We start from the raw sequence: 17,630 nt of genomic DNA on the forward strand, positions 1-17,630 counted from the left end.
AGATGTACTTTTGAGTATTTCTGTTGTAGCTACTTTGTATTCCCGCTCATCTATGTTCCGGAGGGAAATATTATAAAGGGGCTCTAAAATATTAGAAACTCAATGAAAAGTGTTCAATATTATATTATTAACTTGTCGCCTTAAGAGGATACATTCTTCACAATGTGTTAATAAAAGCAACTAAGTAAGTAAAAGTTTCTTCAGCCTTTGTACGGCTTACTTCATAATAACAAATATTTTTTAAATTATTATTTAGAAAATGATAAAATTATTTTCATCTATAACATTTCAAGCACTTGTAGCCTATGTAAGCTATTGGCCTACTTTTTTCGAAAAATCTTTTATTATTTTGTTGTATAATTTTATAGGTGATAATGTGAATTAATTTTAATAGAAGAAATGTATGTTATGCTTAGACATTAATTAAACATTAATGTTAACAGAATCAACCAATGCAAAATTGGTCATTAAAAACCATTAAAATTACCTTTAAACAGTAAGAGATGGCCTTCGCACATTTAATATCAGATTAGCATCTATATATCTATATCTATCTATCTATCTATCTATATCTATATATATATATATATATATATATATATATATATTAAGCAGTAAAGTACAATATGAAGAGAGTGACTAGTGTAGGGATATATTTCTGGTATTAAAAAATTGAGCCACTGGCTCATATCACATGGAAGTTAATTGAAATAAAAACATGAATTTTTCATTAAAAAAAAATATCCATCATAGGTAAGATGTAGTTTTTTCCCCCTTATCTTATAGGAAGCCTAAGATGAGGAGAGGAAGAGGGAAGATTTTGGGCTCTTGTAAATATGTTGTATTCTAACATGTGGCTCAACATTAAATTGTAGTATAATTATACATGACAAAAGAAACTGAGGGTGTTTTCTATCATGCCTTAGTCCAGAATAGTATTACTTTCTAAGTTGCTACGTACCATTTGCTTTGCTCCTCCTGCCACAATGACCTGTCACTCACACAGTAAACTGGCTACTCCAGTGATAAATTTGTCATTTATCATCAGGTGGCTGGACATCAAATAACATGGTAACTGAACAAACAACCTGACTCTAAAAGTTCTTTCCCTTCCCTTTTTGACACCAAAATACACAACACAATAGTTTCATCTGAGACCTGCAGCTGTTAAACTAAACCACTGGAGGTCAGTAATGCTGCATGAGCACATTCAGAAGCTTCAGTTAACCGCCAATCAGCTGGAGCTGAAAAGTAAACAAAGAATGTTTGTACAACAATGAATTATACAAAGCTGAACTATATTCTCCTTTTGCCCAAGATAAGTTCACTATGTTTGTCATTATTAAAGTACCACATAAACTCCAATGTTACTTTGTCATTTTTTATTGATAAAATAAACCTACAATCACAGGATGAATTCAACTAGACATAAAACATAATTCAGCACCCCAAAGTGCAGTGGCATCCATATTAAAACAGATCCATGAAGCTGAATGTTGTTTAGTTAAACGGCTGCCTGGATACAACAAATGGCTTAAAAATCAAAGATATGGATACAAAAATATCCTATGATACAGACTGGAAATAAAACAACTGGAGGACAAAGCTGCAGGTCAGGAAACTGATACTTGTGTCAAATAGGGAAACCTTTTTGTCAAACACCTAATTATACACGCTGGAAATGAACCTCAAACTGTCGAGTACAGATGGATTGTTTAGTTATAAATGAAAGGAGGAAAAATCCATCTACAGTTTAGTTCATATGTGTCTACATTTTATCCAACAAATAGAAATCCCATGCTAGATATGTGCCGTTTCAAAACTTTTTGTATGAGGTCAGTGTTTCCTGACTGCAGTTAAATAAGGCAATCACTGACCCATTCAGGATAAATAAGGCACGGGGAGATTTCTGTAACTCATTAACCAAGTTAAATGTTCCCTTGCAGCCAGCAGGACTTTGGCCCATGCAGTCACCACATCTGTCTACAGATCCTGCACACACATACACAGCCTGATGCATGAAGGCTCTACTTCTATATACAGAAAAGCATCGGCACATTTCTAGAGAAAACCATGAGAATCCTACAGTATAGTGTGCACACGTCTAAATATGATTACACATAAGTACTTCTTTGCTAACAGTGGGTAACTCAATGATATAGGATATATGTTAGTTCACAATGTGGGCTGCTTCACTGTGCCTGCAGAGCCTGGACGATGTTCAGGCCCGGGCCGGGGGGCAACGGCCAGCCGTCCTGGCCCTGGTGGGTCTGAAGCAGGCAGTACAGCTGCTTTAAGTGGGTCACTATGTTGTCTTTGATGTCTGGGATTGAGATCTGCAGGCGAACGCTGCCGCTGTCGAAGGATCGCGTGTTGTCTCCGGAAAACATCTCGCTTATCATGCGGGCCACCACTGGAATGATCTGCAAGACGGAGGAGGGACAGAGGATCAGAATGAGTCAATCAACAATCAGTGTAATAAGGATGAACTGTACCTCAATATGAGAAGAAAGATATGAGAGGTGTGTGGAAAAAAGGTGCAAAGAGCAGCAGCAAATTAACAGAGTTCGGTCAGCTTTTTAAGGGTAGGTTTAAAGCACTTTCAAGGTACCCAAACGAAAAAAAAAAGTATCTCATGGCTATTTCCATTAAATTTAAGTTAATCCTATAAAGGCAATTACAAATAATAAAGTATACGTATTTAATTCATACCCATAGCAATCGGTGTACTTTGACACTATTTTACCAGCTGCTCATATTAACTTTGTATGTTTTGGTCCTGATTATTTATGGTTTGCCAACTACACATGAAATCAGTTTACACATTTGCATCGTATATGTTGACTATGTCAATATCTGTATCTGTTCAAACCACAAAAAGGATCAACTGATGAAAAAAAAAAAGTCAAGCATTTATTCCTGGTCTGCATTGTGTTGTGATGACCACACATATTTATTACTTCCTGTTCCAAACCACATTTCTCACCTGAACCATGATGAGCTTCCTCTCTTTGGGCCTCCCATCAGGCCACTCCTCGCCAAAACACAGGCTGATTTCAAAGTGAGGAGGGCTTGGTGTCTGGCCTCGCTGGTGGGCTATCACACCTGCACACCAAACAAACACATTAATTAGAGTTCCTCAGTGTTCCATCACAAAGACCATAATCTCAAAAAAATCTACAAATAACGCAAGATTTTTAGTAACTGTGCCATAAAAGTGAGAATTCTACTCACCACTGAGAAACGACTCCAGGCAGAAGAGTTTGACCTTCCTCTGGCGCTCTATGAGATTTGGAGCAGCTGGATTCGGAGCGCAGGGACCGGACCAGTACACCTTGCACTGGCAGAGCCGCACCGCGTAGATATCGTGACCATTGACCTCCAGGATCAGACCTCTGTCCATCACGTCCAGCAGGCGGTTAGTGAAAACCCTTTGCTTGTCATTGGTAATATGCTCTGTGGTCGGGAAGCGAAGCTGCTCCAGGCTCACCGGCCCAAACAGCTCTTCCTGGTTGACCATGGGGCCGAGGTCTCCGTAGAACAGCCTGCAGCCCTGCGGGTTACTGACGTTCGCTGTGGGACACATCTCCTTCCCCCTGTACAGGAACTGAACCTCCAGGTCTGTCACTGGGGCACAACAAACATGCGTTAACAACATGTTGGATGAAGTTATGCTTCACATTAGAAATGGACATATAAATGAAAAAGTGTGGGTCAACTTTAATACAAATATCTCTGTTAGTTAGGGCTGGGCAATATGGCCTCTAGCCTGTTCTTGGCCACTCCATAACTTGATAAAATATATATTTCATGATTTATAAAATTTTCCCATGGATAATAACCAAAATCATTATCAAGAAAACCATGGAAAATGGCTAGATATCAGCTGTTAAATTAAACTCTTATGAGCAATTTTTGTTGTTATCATTATATTTGTCCAAACAAATGTACCTTTAGTTTTACCAGGTATTAAAATCAAGGGTGGTCTAATAATTTTTTCCATGACTGTATGTATCGTTATGACATTCAGCCCTACTGGTGGTGATATTCTATAATTTTGTTACTGTGAACGAATTAATTCATCTTTCTTACATATTTTGGCTGTTTAACTTATTCTCCTGTGCCATTGACCTCCATTGTTGTCCTAAAACTATCACAAACAGACAGTGTTGGAAGGGTTACTGTATTTGATTACCCAAATTAAGAAGAGTATTCTAAATGCCCAAAATCAAACCAGAAGAGCACTTGGGGAGCTCCAACCTGCTCCAAGGCCAAGTTCAAATGTAAAAGGTTGTCCCTTGGCTAAAGCTACAACCAAGTTTCATGAAAATCGAGCCAGTAGTTTTCTCTGTAATCCTTCCTGACCAAAACAGCCAAACCTTAACCTCAGCTTGCTGCACTTAATTCATTTGAATCTAAAGAGTGTAATGTGGAAGAAGTGCGTACTTACTCGGGAGAGAACTGATCCACATTTCCGGGGAGGCGAACAGGGCGTCCGGTAGAGGAGGGGGCTGCATAGGATGATCCGGCAGCGGAGCCGGAGGCATGTCACTCAGGGCTGTGGTGTGCATCTCCACATCCACAGGCTCCTCTTTAGGCCAGATTTTAACAGGCTCCTCTTTGGGCCAGGTCTCATTTGAAGGGGGACAACTGAGAGGCTGCATGGAGGACTCCGAGCTCATAGGGGACCACATGATGAGAGGAGAGGGACTGGTGCCTGCATCAGGACAGACGGGAATTAATTAGCTGTTTAAAGCTAACTATATTTTGCTTTTTGGTGTACTGCCATAAAATTAAAAAAATATATACAGTACAGGCCAAAAGTTTGGACACACACCTTCTCATTCAATGTGTTTTCTTTATTTTCATGACTATTTACATTGTAGATTCTCACTGAAGGCATCAAAACTATGAATGAACACATATGGAATTATGTACTTAACAAAAAAGTGTGAAATAACTGAAAACATGTCTTGTATTTTAGATTCCTCAAAGTAACCACCCTTTGCTTACTAGAATATAAGACATGTTTTCAGTGATTTCACACTTTTTTGTTAAGTACATAATTCCACATGTGTTCATTAATAGTTTTGATGAATCTACAATGTAAATAGTCATTAAAAAAAATAAGAAAACGCATTGAATGAGAAGGTGTGTCCAAACTTTTGGCCTGTACTGTATGTATGAGGGGAAGTCATTCACCATTGGATGGGTATGGAGGAAGAGACTCTGGTGTATCTGGAACATCTTCATCGCCACCATCTTCCTCATGTGGAGTCCAAGAACCAGCATCTGAGGAGCCTATGGGTTAAGTATTAAGAAATGATGTGAAAAAGAGGAACATTTGTGATAGAAGATGAAGAAGGTAAGGTAGTCAGAGAGTCTGACTTACCTTGGTTACTGAGGGGCTGTGGGATGTCACAGACGTCATATATCTTCAGAGGATTCATGGGGACCTCTTTGGTGCCATCGTAGACCAGGTTGAATTCTCTGCTTTTGTTCAGGGCACATCTGAGCTGAGCTTTCCACTTTGCAGGATCAGGTTCATCGACTCCCTCTTGAAACTTCCCGGTCTCCACAGCCCACGCCTGGAGGAACATTCAAACAGAACAGAGGTATTAATATCCCCATCCTGTTCTCACATGCTTATGTTTCCACACAGGACACACATTTTTGTAATGTTTTTTTCAAAGGTAGTTGTTGCACTAAGTGGGGATTATGTCTAAAGAAATGTCCAAGATAATGTAGAATGATGTTTTGGCCACCATGTAGATTAATGTGCATGAAATGTATTTACACCTATAACAGTAGAAAAATGACCCTGAAAGACTTCCTTTCTCATGCTGCTTATGTACAATGAAACCCAAGTTCGCCACCTATATATTTTAATTGTCCTAATGTAACACCACAGTATTTTTTAATATTTTACTTTCCCACCTAGTTTGGTTAGTGCACAGGGACAAAGAATACTGACTCCACCAATACAAGGAACACTTCATCCTTAATTGACAATTTCTACATCAATTACACAAGACGTGCTGCCTTAAATTCTTGAAAACTTTTTTCTCACATGCTTCCATGGTGAATGAGAATTAGGGCTTAAGAATTTGATAAAAAACGTAATTGCAATTATTTAAACTGATACTCCAATTGCGATATGAGTCACAATATTGGGGGGAAATTGTCATCTTTGCATCATAACATTATTCTCATAGTCATTGAAAAACATATTAAAATGATCATAATGTGATTTTTGTAAGGACCTGTGCCAAATAAAGTTTTTTTTCCTTTAGTCTGTAGAATACTTTTTCTATACCCTGACATCTCATCACAACACTTAATTCAGATATTATTTGGACACATATTTTCCTTTAACTAATGTTGCTCCTCCTGTGATTTGGATATTACACTAGTCCATTTTACACTTTTAAAAATTAAATTCTGATTAATTGTTCAGGCCTACAAAGAATCTGAAAACAAGTAAATCCTTGATTCTGGCACACAAGTCATCCATCCATTGCATATCTGCCCAAGAGTGAGAGGGTAGGAGCAAAAGGATTTTAATTACCAAGATTTTAGGAAAAATGACATGTTTGGGATGTAGTGAGCACACAACTTGGATGAATGAGACTGGGCTTATACTGCTCAAGTTGTGTGAGAGTTTGTAAACAGATGTTTGCATAGTTTTACGGTTGTTAAACATGGCGTCCGTTTACATCAGTTCATCAAGGATTTACTCTGTTTTCAGCTCCTCCATTTACCGTGAAAGAAAGCAAAATAAAAACTATGTATTACTAAGAATTCAGGGACAACACAGCACTTTATATGCAATTGTTAATTTTAAAAAGTCAAGTATTCCTATACATGTTGTATGCAATCTCATAAAAATGGAAGCAATGTGTCCTTACATCACATCTTAGATATTTCATTGCAGAAAGAAAAATAAAGACCCTTATCCCTATGCCCTACTGCTGCATGACCCCACGGCTTTCCTAATGCTAGAAGCCAGAGGGAGGCCTTATGCAACTGGGTTGCAAAACCAGATGTTGCTCCAGAGACATGCTGGACATGCTTTTTTAAAATATCTATATACTTATTAAAGCATATTCAAACAGGTATGAATCAGCATAAACCTTAATCAAACATGGAATGAAAAAAAGAAACATGAATTAAAAATGCAGAGCCAACATGAACAAGTTCGCCTCAGGGTAAACAAACATTACACACATTCCTCTTCTTAGCTGAACTTTTTGTTACCGTGACATCTGTTATAGTTTAAGAGTTTTAACCTTAAATATGGTGTCCTCGTCCTCGTGCTGAGGTGTGTGTCGTGTGGCGTGTTTCCATGGGATCCTGAAGCGCATGGCGTCACGGTCAATCCACACCAGACCCGGGTATCGCCCGCTGTCCACCTGAGCCACCAGCCAGGGCTTGAGACGGACACGACGAGGGGTGACCGACATCCTGACTGAGAGGACAACACAAGCCGGTCAGTCTCTGAACCATCAACCCAACAGCCCGAGAGCTTATTATAGCCTCATCAGTGACACACAATGATGCAGCAAAGAAATCCTGCATGTCCGGATTTTCCAAACATTTTAAAAGTGCCACACTTTAACAGGCGAAATGACCTTTAACTTATTTATTTGTTATACTACTGCGGTTGCCTGCAGGTTAGACTTTGTTTCATATGACACGGTGTCTTTTAATGCGACAAATGCAGTAGAATTGATCCAAAACTCAAATAAACAAGGCGTCCAAACACGATACTGAAAAACGACACATACCTGTGGCAAACCAGGAAGTGGGAGAGGTCTGTCCTCGTCGGCCTGAGAACCAACAGCTGGAGATAAAACCGCGTTTTCTCTTCAAATCAGCCCAAACTGCTGCAGAAAAGTTCAAAGTTCAGTCCTTTAGGCGAATGTGGGTGCGATTAACAACAAATTAATGTCTCAGGGGACACTGAAGAGCTGATGTTGTTCACTCCGGATTGGCCCTTCCCCTCTCCCCACCGAAACTCAGGTACGGGCGTGACGTCACGCCGGTGACACACCTTTTCTGAGCAGCTGAGGGGGACAGACAGCCTTCCTTGAAGCACGTGGGCAGGACACTTTTTCTGACTGCCAATTTTTTTTTCCAATTTTTCCATTAGCTCATCATACTACATGTGTTGTGGGGAAATCTCACTTTCATGTAAGTTCTCGAGGTTTGGCCCGAAGTTTGAATCTTTCAGGATGAATTTTAGGAAGTACTGTCTAAATTATTATTAGTATTTAATAAAGTATAAAGTTATAACTGAGTATACTTTTATTCTAAACAATGATTCAAGTGCTCATGTAGTTAATATGATACCGTATTAAAAAAAAGAAATGTATCTTTTATTGCCTACCCTCTTTGGTTAGTTTTATATATATATATTTTTTTCTTTTTGACTATTTATTATCATTATTACAAAATAAATAAATAAATACATATGCAATACAAATTTGTATTATGAGTCTGACACAGAGATAGGATGTCTTATCATCAACTGTTAGTCTGATAAAAATTATTTTAATTTAATTTAGATCGATTCTTAAATATTATTATTACATTTATTTTGACTTTGTTCACAGTTATGGCTATATATTTATTATTTTTATTTAGTTAATTTTTTTTTACATCATACATAATTATTATTATTGACAGAGGCAATACTGTAATGTCATTAAACAGGCATGTATCATATAATTTATTGCACTGAGAATTGTAGTATTTTTTGTATTTTTATTGTTATTGTAATGTGTTAGAATTAAGGAATTGTCCTTTCACAAGAGGGCTTTTAATTTGCTCATTTGGACATTTTATGGCTCTTTTGTGTGTTTTTCCACTGATATTTTCACAATTCATATTTCTTTGTCACACATATTCTATGTACACATATGTAGATATTTTTCTGGAATTAAATAGGCCGATATTTGTTTTGAAGAGTGGAGGGTGTGAGGACAAAAACAGCATACTGTTTATCTTTGGGGTTTAGTATAAGTGCCCTACGAGACAGCATTTCCTTAAATTGGCATATATCCAGAACCTGTACTGCACACCAGCAGACAGTAACTGATTTATGACTCAGGCAGAACGGGAGTTTCCTTGGTAAAGAACAACACATTCACTATGAAGTGACACAAGACAGGTGGACGGTTGATGATGATCCTGTCTCCAGTAGTCGCCAAAACAGCCGACAATAACAAGCCACTCCCTGAAACTATTCATGGCTTTGAGAGCGTGTGTCCAACATCCAGCTGCGCAAATTTGCCTTTGGGTTTCCTGGTTTCGGCTTAATATCCATAATGAGCCTGTTGCCGTGTGTGTGATGCTAATTATTTGCATTCTGAGATGGATGGTTGTCTGAGCCTGTAGTGGCTGGGTGTGATGGGTTGTTTTGGGTCCTAGTAAGTCGTAGTAGTGCCAGCTGTAGCATCACAAAGGATCAAAGAACACCTTCACTTATGTATGCAACCTGAGGGGCAGAATCCCCAATGAGTCCCAACCTAACTTTAACATAAAAGGACTATAAAAAGCTCACCAGATTAAAAGGACATCAGAATATCACTGCTACACAAAATTAGGTTCATTTTGTCAGACTAATTTTTAATTGTGGATAACTGAATACTCTTCTGTATTCAGGCCACTAAAAATAGTCAAATTAAACAATCAATGAAAGGAAAACTCTGTGAATATCCACATTGATGCCAAACCCTGTGATGATGGGTCCAGAGAGTTCACAAACCAAAGTTTTTGGGAACCAGTGGCCACTGTCATCAAAGGACTTGTGGAGGACTTTAAGTGAATTTCACCAGTTCTTCTGTGTCAGTCAGAGACAGTGAGATAGACTACACAGATGAAATATTTATGCCTGGTCAAGAGTGTGCAGGGCCGGGCTAATGATGTTTGGAAAAGTTATAGGGCCACAAATCCTGCCAGACTATATTTTTGGTCACCTACAAAATAATCCTCCTCTCTTTAAGGCAGATGATTTGCTACCATCAAATATTCAATTCTGCATATATTTCATATCACAACAAATAACCCAGATGAATATAAAGAAAATCATATTTTCACCTTCAGTCAGGCTCTCCTTTCAGCCTGTCCCTCTCTGTAAACATTTAACTGTTTAGAGCACTCGCTGGCAGAAATATAAATCAGTGCCTATGGGTTGGAGGAGGAAGTTTTCAGGCCCGGGACAAAGTGAATTATAGCACCGGTGTCATGCCTGAACTGGAGCAGGGTGAGCGAGCAAAAGCAGCTTCTATGGACATCATGGCAGAGGTAAAAAGTTTAAGACAGATGCTGACAGAAGCCCCTTTCAGACTGTTGTTTCAAGCTGAGATATTTACGCCTCAGCCTAGTAAGACTAGTGAGTATTATTAGCCTACTTGCTATGTAATGTGTTGCAGTACTTGCACTTGCACGTTTCTGTTACCAAATTTGTCAAATAGTTTTTGAATAAAAAATAGTTATCATAATCAAATGCTTGTGTGCGTGTGCACAGCTGTTACTATTTACAACAGCATTGTGAGTGAATTCTGTCTGGTTCACTCTGAAACCGTAGGGGCAATAAATTGCCCATAACACCAATTCTGCATAATGTTGTTGGAAATACACACATGTTGAAACAAACAGTCAACACTGAAATGGAAAAGGATTCATACTAGAGGCTGACAAAACAAAAATAGGCACATGGTTTCTGACAAAGCTACTTTTATTGTTTTATTTTGAAATATACCGCTAAGGTAAATATATCAGTGTAAATAGTGGTCAAACAGCTTTGCTGTGAAGGCTTCACAAAATGACCCACATTTCTGTAACGGCTCAGAAGAAGGGAAATCTCAGTGAGTTTACAGTACAGTCTTATATAAAACACTACAATCAAAGAACTTACAGGGTCTCTGAGTTTTGGTTGGGTTTTTTACCTAAACCCATAAAGTTCAACATGTATTTAATGTAAAACAGCGTTGTTAATGTTAATATTAATTGCTAATTTTAATGGGAAAAAAATGGCACTTAATAGACATTGGACAAAATGCATACCAACAGAGGATGAACACTGATTTTCAAAGTTTGTGTCCTTTCAGTGAATATAACTTTAATACTTGTGGTCCATAGAAAGTCTTTGCTGGCTCTATAAGGAAAAAATCAAAGCAGTACAACTGTGCTGTACTTGTGACAATGACGCAGAGACTGTTCCACATCCATCTGTCTCCATGGTTTCTGGGTTATCCTGAACCCACATCTTCAGCTGTGGCACGGATATACAAAAATGTATATTTCAGTGTCCATAAAACTAAAGATATCAGATGTTTGAATTAATCTCTCCTTTAATTTTCTGGACGATGTGTGTGAGGTCCAAACTCTCTGTTAGTGTCGCCAGAAGCTCTTCGTCGTTCTGAACGCCCTCCATGAACTCTTCGTAGGAAAGTTCACCTGGGAAACAAACAAAAATTCAGATTTTGTAAAAAAGTTGAGAAGATTGAGATATCCAGCTTTCTTCCATCAACCCAACACCAGACTAGTGTGCACCCCCCAGTGTCTGACTGAAGATTTCACCTACCGTCTCCGTTGATGTCAATCTTGTCAAACACCATGTTGGCAAAGTCCTCCGCTGATAACTCACTAGGAATTCCGTTGATTGCACGGATGGACTAAAAACGACACAAAGACAAGAGATCATGTTCATACATTCGTGACAGTAACAAAACATAAACTTTCCTAAAATTTCCTTTTGGTGTTCTCTTAACTAAGCACTGATGCAGAAATAGCCTTCTTTATAAATGATATAAAGATCAGAAAAGTGGGTTTTTCATATCATTCTATATCTAAAAAAAAACTGTAGTCCCATATCTCCAAAGAGTAAATCTAGTGTCACAAGGAAATGGCTGTAGTCTATCAGAAATGACGTGTACAATCAGGTATTTGGTATTTATGAAGACACATTAAATGAACACAATGTTAGTTTTTTCCCTTACTTTTTTTTTAAATCCTGACTTCGACTTTTAATAAAATTGTAATTTCTAATGTGACCGATCAATTTCAACTTATACTGTTAGATACTTGTCCAAACTATGTCCATACCAAATTTTAAGACCAATAATAATTTTTCGTCACTAAATATAGTCTTTATGCACAAATAGGCTTAAAACTGTCAACATGCTGCTGCTTACATTTCTTCAACCAGTAGATGTCAGCTAAGTGTCAGCTTTCTCCCTCGTACTACACACAGCACATCCCACGCTCCTCTAAGCCTTGGAGGTGGGATTTCTGTGTCATGTTTTTTGACCCAGGTGGTCTGAGCAGGTTGTTTGAGGACAGTACTGGATTTTCTTAAGAATGTCCCTAAGCCACACGTCAAGCTTTAACATGAAGACTCATGCACACCTTAATTATCTGAAGCAGCTCCTCGCGGTCAATGCAGCCACTGTTATCTACATCAAACAGTTTGAAGTACCAGCGGAGCTTCTGCTGCACTCCTCCCCTCAGCACCAGGCTCAGAGCGGCTACATACTCCATGAAATCAATGTAGCCATCCTGCAAAAGAAAAGGACACAATGAACACTGTTATTAACAGAGCAGTATGGCATTAAAAACACCTGCAAAACACTGTCAAATGTTTGAGTTCAGGCCTGTTGCTCACCCCTAAAATGATCTGATAGTACAGTCAAAACTTCTGAATAAACACACTATTATTGGTAATTCCTTATGGTAGTGGACATGGATTAATTGCCAGTTAGTGAGCATACACATGCTCCAAGTTTACATGTACTATCTAAAAAGAGATTGTAGGTCAGTTGGGTAAGCAGCGTCGGTGGGATTATCCCCCTCTCTAATAGACTCAGTAACTTTCAGTCAGTTTTCTATTAGCAGAAATAATCTGATGAAAACACAGGCGGACGCTGCAGGAAAACACATGCACTGTTTTTAAAAATTAAGATGAGCATATAACTTTGCCATAGCATATGAATAAAGATGACATAAACTATAAACAGTCATGGAAAAGATTATTAGACCACCCTTTTTCTTCAATTTCTTGTTCATTTTAATGCCTGGTACAACTAAAGGTACATTTGTTTGGACAAATATAATGATAACAATAAAGAAGAAAATAGTTTAATTTAAGATCTGATATCTAGCCATTTTCCATGGTTTTCTTGATTATAAAAAATCATTATCAAGGGCAGTCTAATTATTTTTTCCATGACTGTATATACACATACATGTTTTTGTCTTTGTCTTTTTTTTTTTTAACTTTCTTGGTTCCCTCTGAAGAGGATGATGATGATTATAATTCTTATTTTTGGCAGTCAGAATAGATTATCAGTGTTATTGATATATTATGAGTATGATTTGTATTATTAATGCATCTACATTCAAATAGATAATTTAATGTGATCTGAAACGTCTCCATCTTTATGTTCAAAGGACACAATTTTAAAACATTTAAGTCAATGCTATTCATAAACATTAAAAAGCAACTGATTTTTCACTTTTACGGATACCATACTGATATAACAAATAGTAATGACCACCAACATAGTAACACAAAATACGGTAGGATCATAAAATAACTTACATCATTCATATCAAACGTTGTAAACATAGTCCTCACGTAGGCATTGGAAGTAGCTGACAGATTCCTCAGGCCAAAGAACTGCTTGAACTCATAATAAGTGAGAAGTCCAGACGGGCACTCTGTCATGAATTTCCTGTACCACTGATGACTCTCACAGGCTTGTAGCTCCTCCACACTCGACCCGACACTGTTTCCCATGTCTGTTTTTCAAATCAAAATGTAAAAATCATAACCAGAATGTACAGCATCCACAGAGCATCCAGGCATGGTCAGCCTGCAGACTGAAAACAAGCAGCAGGAATCAGGATTCAGTGTGTGTGTGTTTGTGTGTGTGTCTGTGTGTTAGCCAATCATCTCTTGTGCGTATGTTTGAAAGGCTCAGAAGTTGTAATCCACTTTGCATGTCAGCAAAGACTTAAGTAATGAAAAGGACCTATGGGAGCAGAAATGAGTCCTTGTATACAATATGACGTCAGTTGCCCAAAAATTCATATTTAAGATTTCTGACTTTCTTTTGTGAATCAGTCATCAAATATTGTTGCTCATCGAGGCATTATTATGTTTAATGAACTCAAAACCTGTCAAAAACACTCAAAACCTTCCCCCTAAATTGTATTTATTATCTAAGTTGTATTTTTATTCTATTAATTTTATATGTTGATTCCATTTATCTATTTCTGATATTCTCGTCTCATGTTGCTGTAACACAATAATTCCCCTTGGGGATTAATAAAGTATGTCTATGTCTTAATTCGTTTGTGAAAGAATCAGCACTTAGTGAGTGGCTGACAGAAAGCCTGCCAATCATTTGTTTAGCATGTGTGTCTGTTTATATATGAACACATATATTAGACCACCTGTCAAAAAATAACAATTGTTATTGATTTGACAAATAACAAACTGAATTCACCTTTTTATATCCAAATTAGAGGTGGCTCACTGGGCTTCATTTAGCCACTAAAACTCCTTTTTCTGTTCAGGAATGGAAGTAAATAACTATAATTTGACATTTTAAGAAATTATAATGTGCTCTACTATTTTTTTTTTTTTTTTTTTACAGTTTTCTCATTTGAAAATTCATGGACAACAATAATAATTATATTTTAGCATTAAAAAATATCATTTCAGTTAAAGAGCTTCTACATTCTGGTGTATTAACCATCACAGAAACATAAAAAATGATTTTGGTACTTGCTGTTAATTTAGGACAGCTGTGGCAGAAACTGGTGGTCTAATAAACTGGTTACTGGTTAGAGGCATTATGGACAGATGGACAGAATCTTTTTAATTGGGCCCCACTCACCCTTAGCTCCAACTTTCAGCATTGCCTGTCAATCCTGGTGCATCTTCTTACATTTAAAAAAAAATAAAAAATTGCCAGGATTTTGGGCATTGCCTCTCTGTCCCTTTCATGTTTTGTCCTCATTGTATCCTGGCTTTTCATTTTTGAGGCCCTTAATTTTTGGTAAGGCATTTTGACTTACTGGCCCACTGTATATGACCAATTCATATAAACTCAGCTTGGCTGTTAAAAATATTAAAACGCGTGGTTCTTTGTTCTAATGTACCCTTTAAAAAACAAAAATGTGGAAAACAGCTGTGGAATAAGTTATGTCTTGTACTGATGCTTATGAATGCTAATTTCCAATAAAAAAAAATATAAAAAAAAAACAAAAAAAAAACAAAACAGTTAAATCACAAAAAAAAAATAATAATAATAAAAAAATATTAAAACGGACTAATAAACAATGAAATCATAAAGAATGACTGATTGTGCATGATGTTATTTGGTCCTCAGCTTCACTGGGTTGTGGTTTTTCACATCATCATGCTGTCATTTTCTTACAGATGAAACAGAGGCCAACAATGCAGTTGAATGCACTTCAGAGGGCCTTGGAGCATGGCAGTTGGGCCTCAGTCAACACTGTGAATGTGTCACTGCAGGCACTGAACTGAACCTCAGCGAGGGGGTCATCGACACATCGGGGAAAACAGAAAGTAAACCCAGAGGTACATATGAGCACTCAAACAAGGAAGCAAACCATAACATGCAACATCAACCATTTTTTAAGATAAGATAATCTAGCAGTAGACAAATAGATTGTGTTTGGACTGTAAGTTATTGCGGGAACATCAGTTTAAAAATATTGAGCCATATTCATAAATCTTCTTTCCTTAAGACTTCTCACTGTCATCTCGTGATCTTTCAGCTTACCCCAGTTTCACTGAATGAATGACAGTCACCGTGTTGCTTTAGACCCTCTTATAGCTTCCCCATCTGCTGTCAGAGTCACTGCCGTGGCTGCTGGTCCAAGACGTCAACAAGCCTGCAGGGTGGACGTCCCCTTCTACTGAAAGAAGAAGAATTTATGGTCCAAAGAAACATCACATGCAACAGGATGTTTCGGCATGTTCAGCCGAATGATACATATACAAAAAGAAATATAACTTTGTTGTATAGCTGCAAAAAACACTATTTGCCTTGGTGTGAAGATGCCTGCTTGCACCAGTGGAGGTGAATTAAATTAAGATCAAGATAAGGATTTCCTTTATTAGTCCCACAATGGGGAAATTTCATGAATCAAAGCAGTTAAGTGAAAAGCAAAAAAAAACAAAAATAGTAAACAGCAGTATAAACTAAAAAAATATAGGCGGTATTAGCACATAAACAAGTAAAAAATATAAAGTACAAACAATTAACAGTATAAACAAGTAGAAATATAAATATACAAAATATTAACAATTAAAACAAGAATAAAATAAAAACTTATTAAAATTATATACAATATAGACAGAGTCAGTAGGTGGATATGGACCATAGAATATTGCACATATAAATTAAATTATCCAAATATTTTAAATCTTGCTTTAATTATTTCTATAAGAGAAATTGAGTTATAGCTAAAGAATTAGCCACAAAAGTTTTTCACAAAGTCACCATCTGTAAATAAGAAATAAACACAGAGTAATAGCCAGGGTTTATTAATGTTGTTAAAAACAATGTACTACCATTAATGGACTACTGAACAGGCCACTGGGTAGAGGGGTCAACATGTCCTGGGCCCCTGTGGCCTTCACCTACAACATGTCACTCAAAGAGTCAGACAACAACTATGAAAAGGGCCAAAGCTACTACTAAGAGACACAAATTGACGATAAAAAGATACAAAAGAACTAGAGTGAGCCTTAAAATATGACTACAAAATGAGGCAAAACAGAAATGGACAAAAAACAGAAGATGGTAAACATCTATAGAGTCTGTGAGTGTCCTGATGCAGGAGGAGATGTGGCCTTCTGCACGTCTTCGCTCAGGTGGTCACAGTGTGATAATCTGCCCACGTGTAATCCAACTGTCAACACATTATCAGGTACTAACTGAACCATGCAAAACAGAAGCATTAAGTACACAAAGTGAGCAACACATACATTAAGATAAATCAGATATGCATGTAGGCTCACATTGACCTCACTGTGAACTGTTGTCTTAGACTCAACTCAACTTCAACTCAACTTTATTTATAGAACCCTTTAAGACAGCGTTAGCTGATACAAAGTGCTGTACATGGCAGGACAGACCAACAATAAAAACAAAACAAGCAAAAACAACTAAAACAAAGCGAGTCTCATGCTGGGTAAAAACCAATAAATAAAAGTGGGTATTAAAATGAATCTCAATTTTAAAATGAGTCTTAATTTTAAAATTAATCTTAATTTTAAAAAAACACAAAGAACAAATAAAAACAAATAAAAACAGAACAAAGGCTCATGTTGAGTTAAAAGCCAGTGAATAAAAATGGGTTTTAAGATTCCTTTTAAAAGCGGACAGTGAGGAGGCCTGCCTGACGATATCCTTCAGTAAAGTGACTCGACAGACATAATTAAAAGCTGGTTTCTTAGAAACACTGCCGTCATCTGAGTAACTGCACACATTCTTTCAAACAATAAATCTGTTTCTGATATTATCTTCAGTGTCATTTCAATTTACAAACGATTTATATCTCATCAAAATGGAATGCTAAATATT

General features: G+C 37.3%; 2 protein-coding genes and 1 long non-coding RNA gene across 3 annotated transcripts; 1 reads left to right on the top strand and 2 right to left on the bottom strand.

The window, feature by feature from the left end:
• Positions 1–1,367: 1,367 nt before the first annotated feature.
• irf6 (interferon regulatory factor 6) lies at positions 1,368–8,034 on the bottom strand. The gene is made up of 8 exons (XM_059329722.1): positions 7,788–8,034; positions 7,290–7,468; positions 5,393–5,588; positions 5,203–5,301; positions 4,451–4,717; positions 3,235–3,627; positions 2,987–3,105; positions 1,368–2,423 (listed from the first exon to the last, which is right to left on the bottom strand). Exons 2-8 carry the CDS (start codon positions 7,461–7,463, stop codon positions 2,193–2,195), a joined length of 1,479 nt encoding a protein of 492 aa, XP_059185705.1. The 5' UTR covers positions 7,464–7,468; positions 7,788–8,034; the 3' UTR covers positions 1,368–2,192.
• On the top strand, positions 7,442–17,297 carry LOC131968723 (uncharacterized). Its single transcript, XR_009394056.1, has 3 exons — positions 7,442–7,489; positions 15,455–15,616; positions 15,864–17,297. It is a non-coding gene; the product is annotated as an uncharacterized LOC131968723 (long non-coding RNA).
• si:ch211-103a14.5 (guanylyl cyclase-activating protein 1) lies at positions 10,749–13,807 on the bottom strand. Its single transcript, XM_059329723.1, has 4 exons — positions 13,607–13,807; positions 12,415–12,564; positions 11,591–11,681; positions 10,749–11,463 (listed from the first exon to the last, which is right to left on the bottom strand). The coding sequence occupies exons 1-4, from the start codon at positions 13,802–13,804 to the stop codon at positions 11,333–11,335; spliced, it is 570 nt and encodes a 189-aa protein (XP_059185706.1). The 5' UTR covers positions 13,805–13,807; the 3' UTR covers positions 10,749–11,332.
• Positions 17,298–17,630: the final 333 nt, after the last annotated feature.

Source organism: Centropristis striata, chromosome 3, assembly GCF_030273125.1.
Source record: "Centropristis striata isolate RG_2023a ecotype Rhode Island chromosome 3, C.striata_1.0, whole genome shotgun sequence".
Classification (NCBI taxonomy): Eukaryota; Metazoa; Chordata; class Actinopteri; order Perciformes; family Serranidae; genus Centropristis; species Centropristis striata.

What these genes read in the sequence shown, in the direction of transcription:
- irf6 (XM_059329722.1), bottom strand. Translation starts at nt 7,463, where the DNA reads ATGTCGGTCACCCCTCGTCGTGTCCGTCTCAAGCCCTGGCTGGTGGCT. An exon ending in TCCTCCATACCCATCCAATG is followed by an intron (nt 4,718 to 5,202) that starts GTGAATGACTTC and finishes GTCCTGATGCAG; the next exon opens with GCACCAGTCCCTCTCCTCTC. An exon ending in GTGGATCAGTTCTCTCCCGA is followed by an intron (nt 3,628 to 4,450) that starts GTAAGTACGCAC and finishes GTTGTGCCCCAG; the next exon opens with TGACAGACCTGGAGGTTCAG.
- si:ch211-103a14.5 (XM_059329723.1), bottom strand. Translation starts at nt 13,804, where the DNA reads ATGGGAAACAGTGTCGGGTCGAGTGTGGAGGAGCTACAAGCCTGTGAG. An exon ending in AGCTGCTTCAGATAATTAAG is followed by an intron (nt 11,682 to 12,414) that starts GTGTGCATGAGT and finishes TGTCGTTTTTAG; the next exon opens with TCCATCCGTGCAATCAACGG. An exon ending in GATTGACATCAACGGAGACG is followed by an intron (nt 11,464 to 11,590) that starts GTAGGTGAAATC and finishes TTTGTTTCCCAG; the next exon opens with GTGAACTTTCCTACGAAGAG.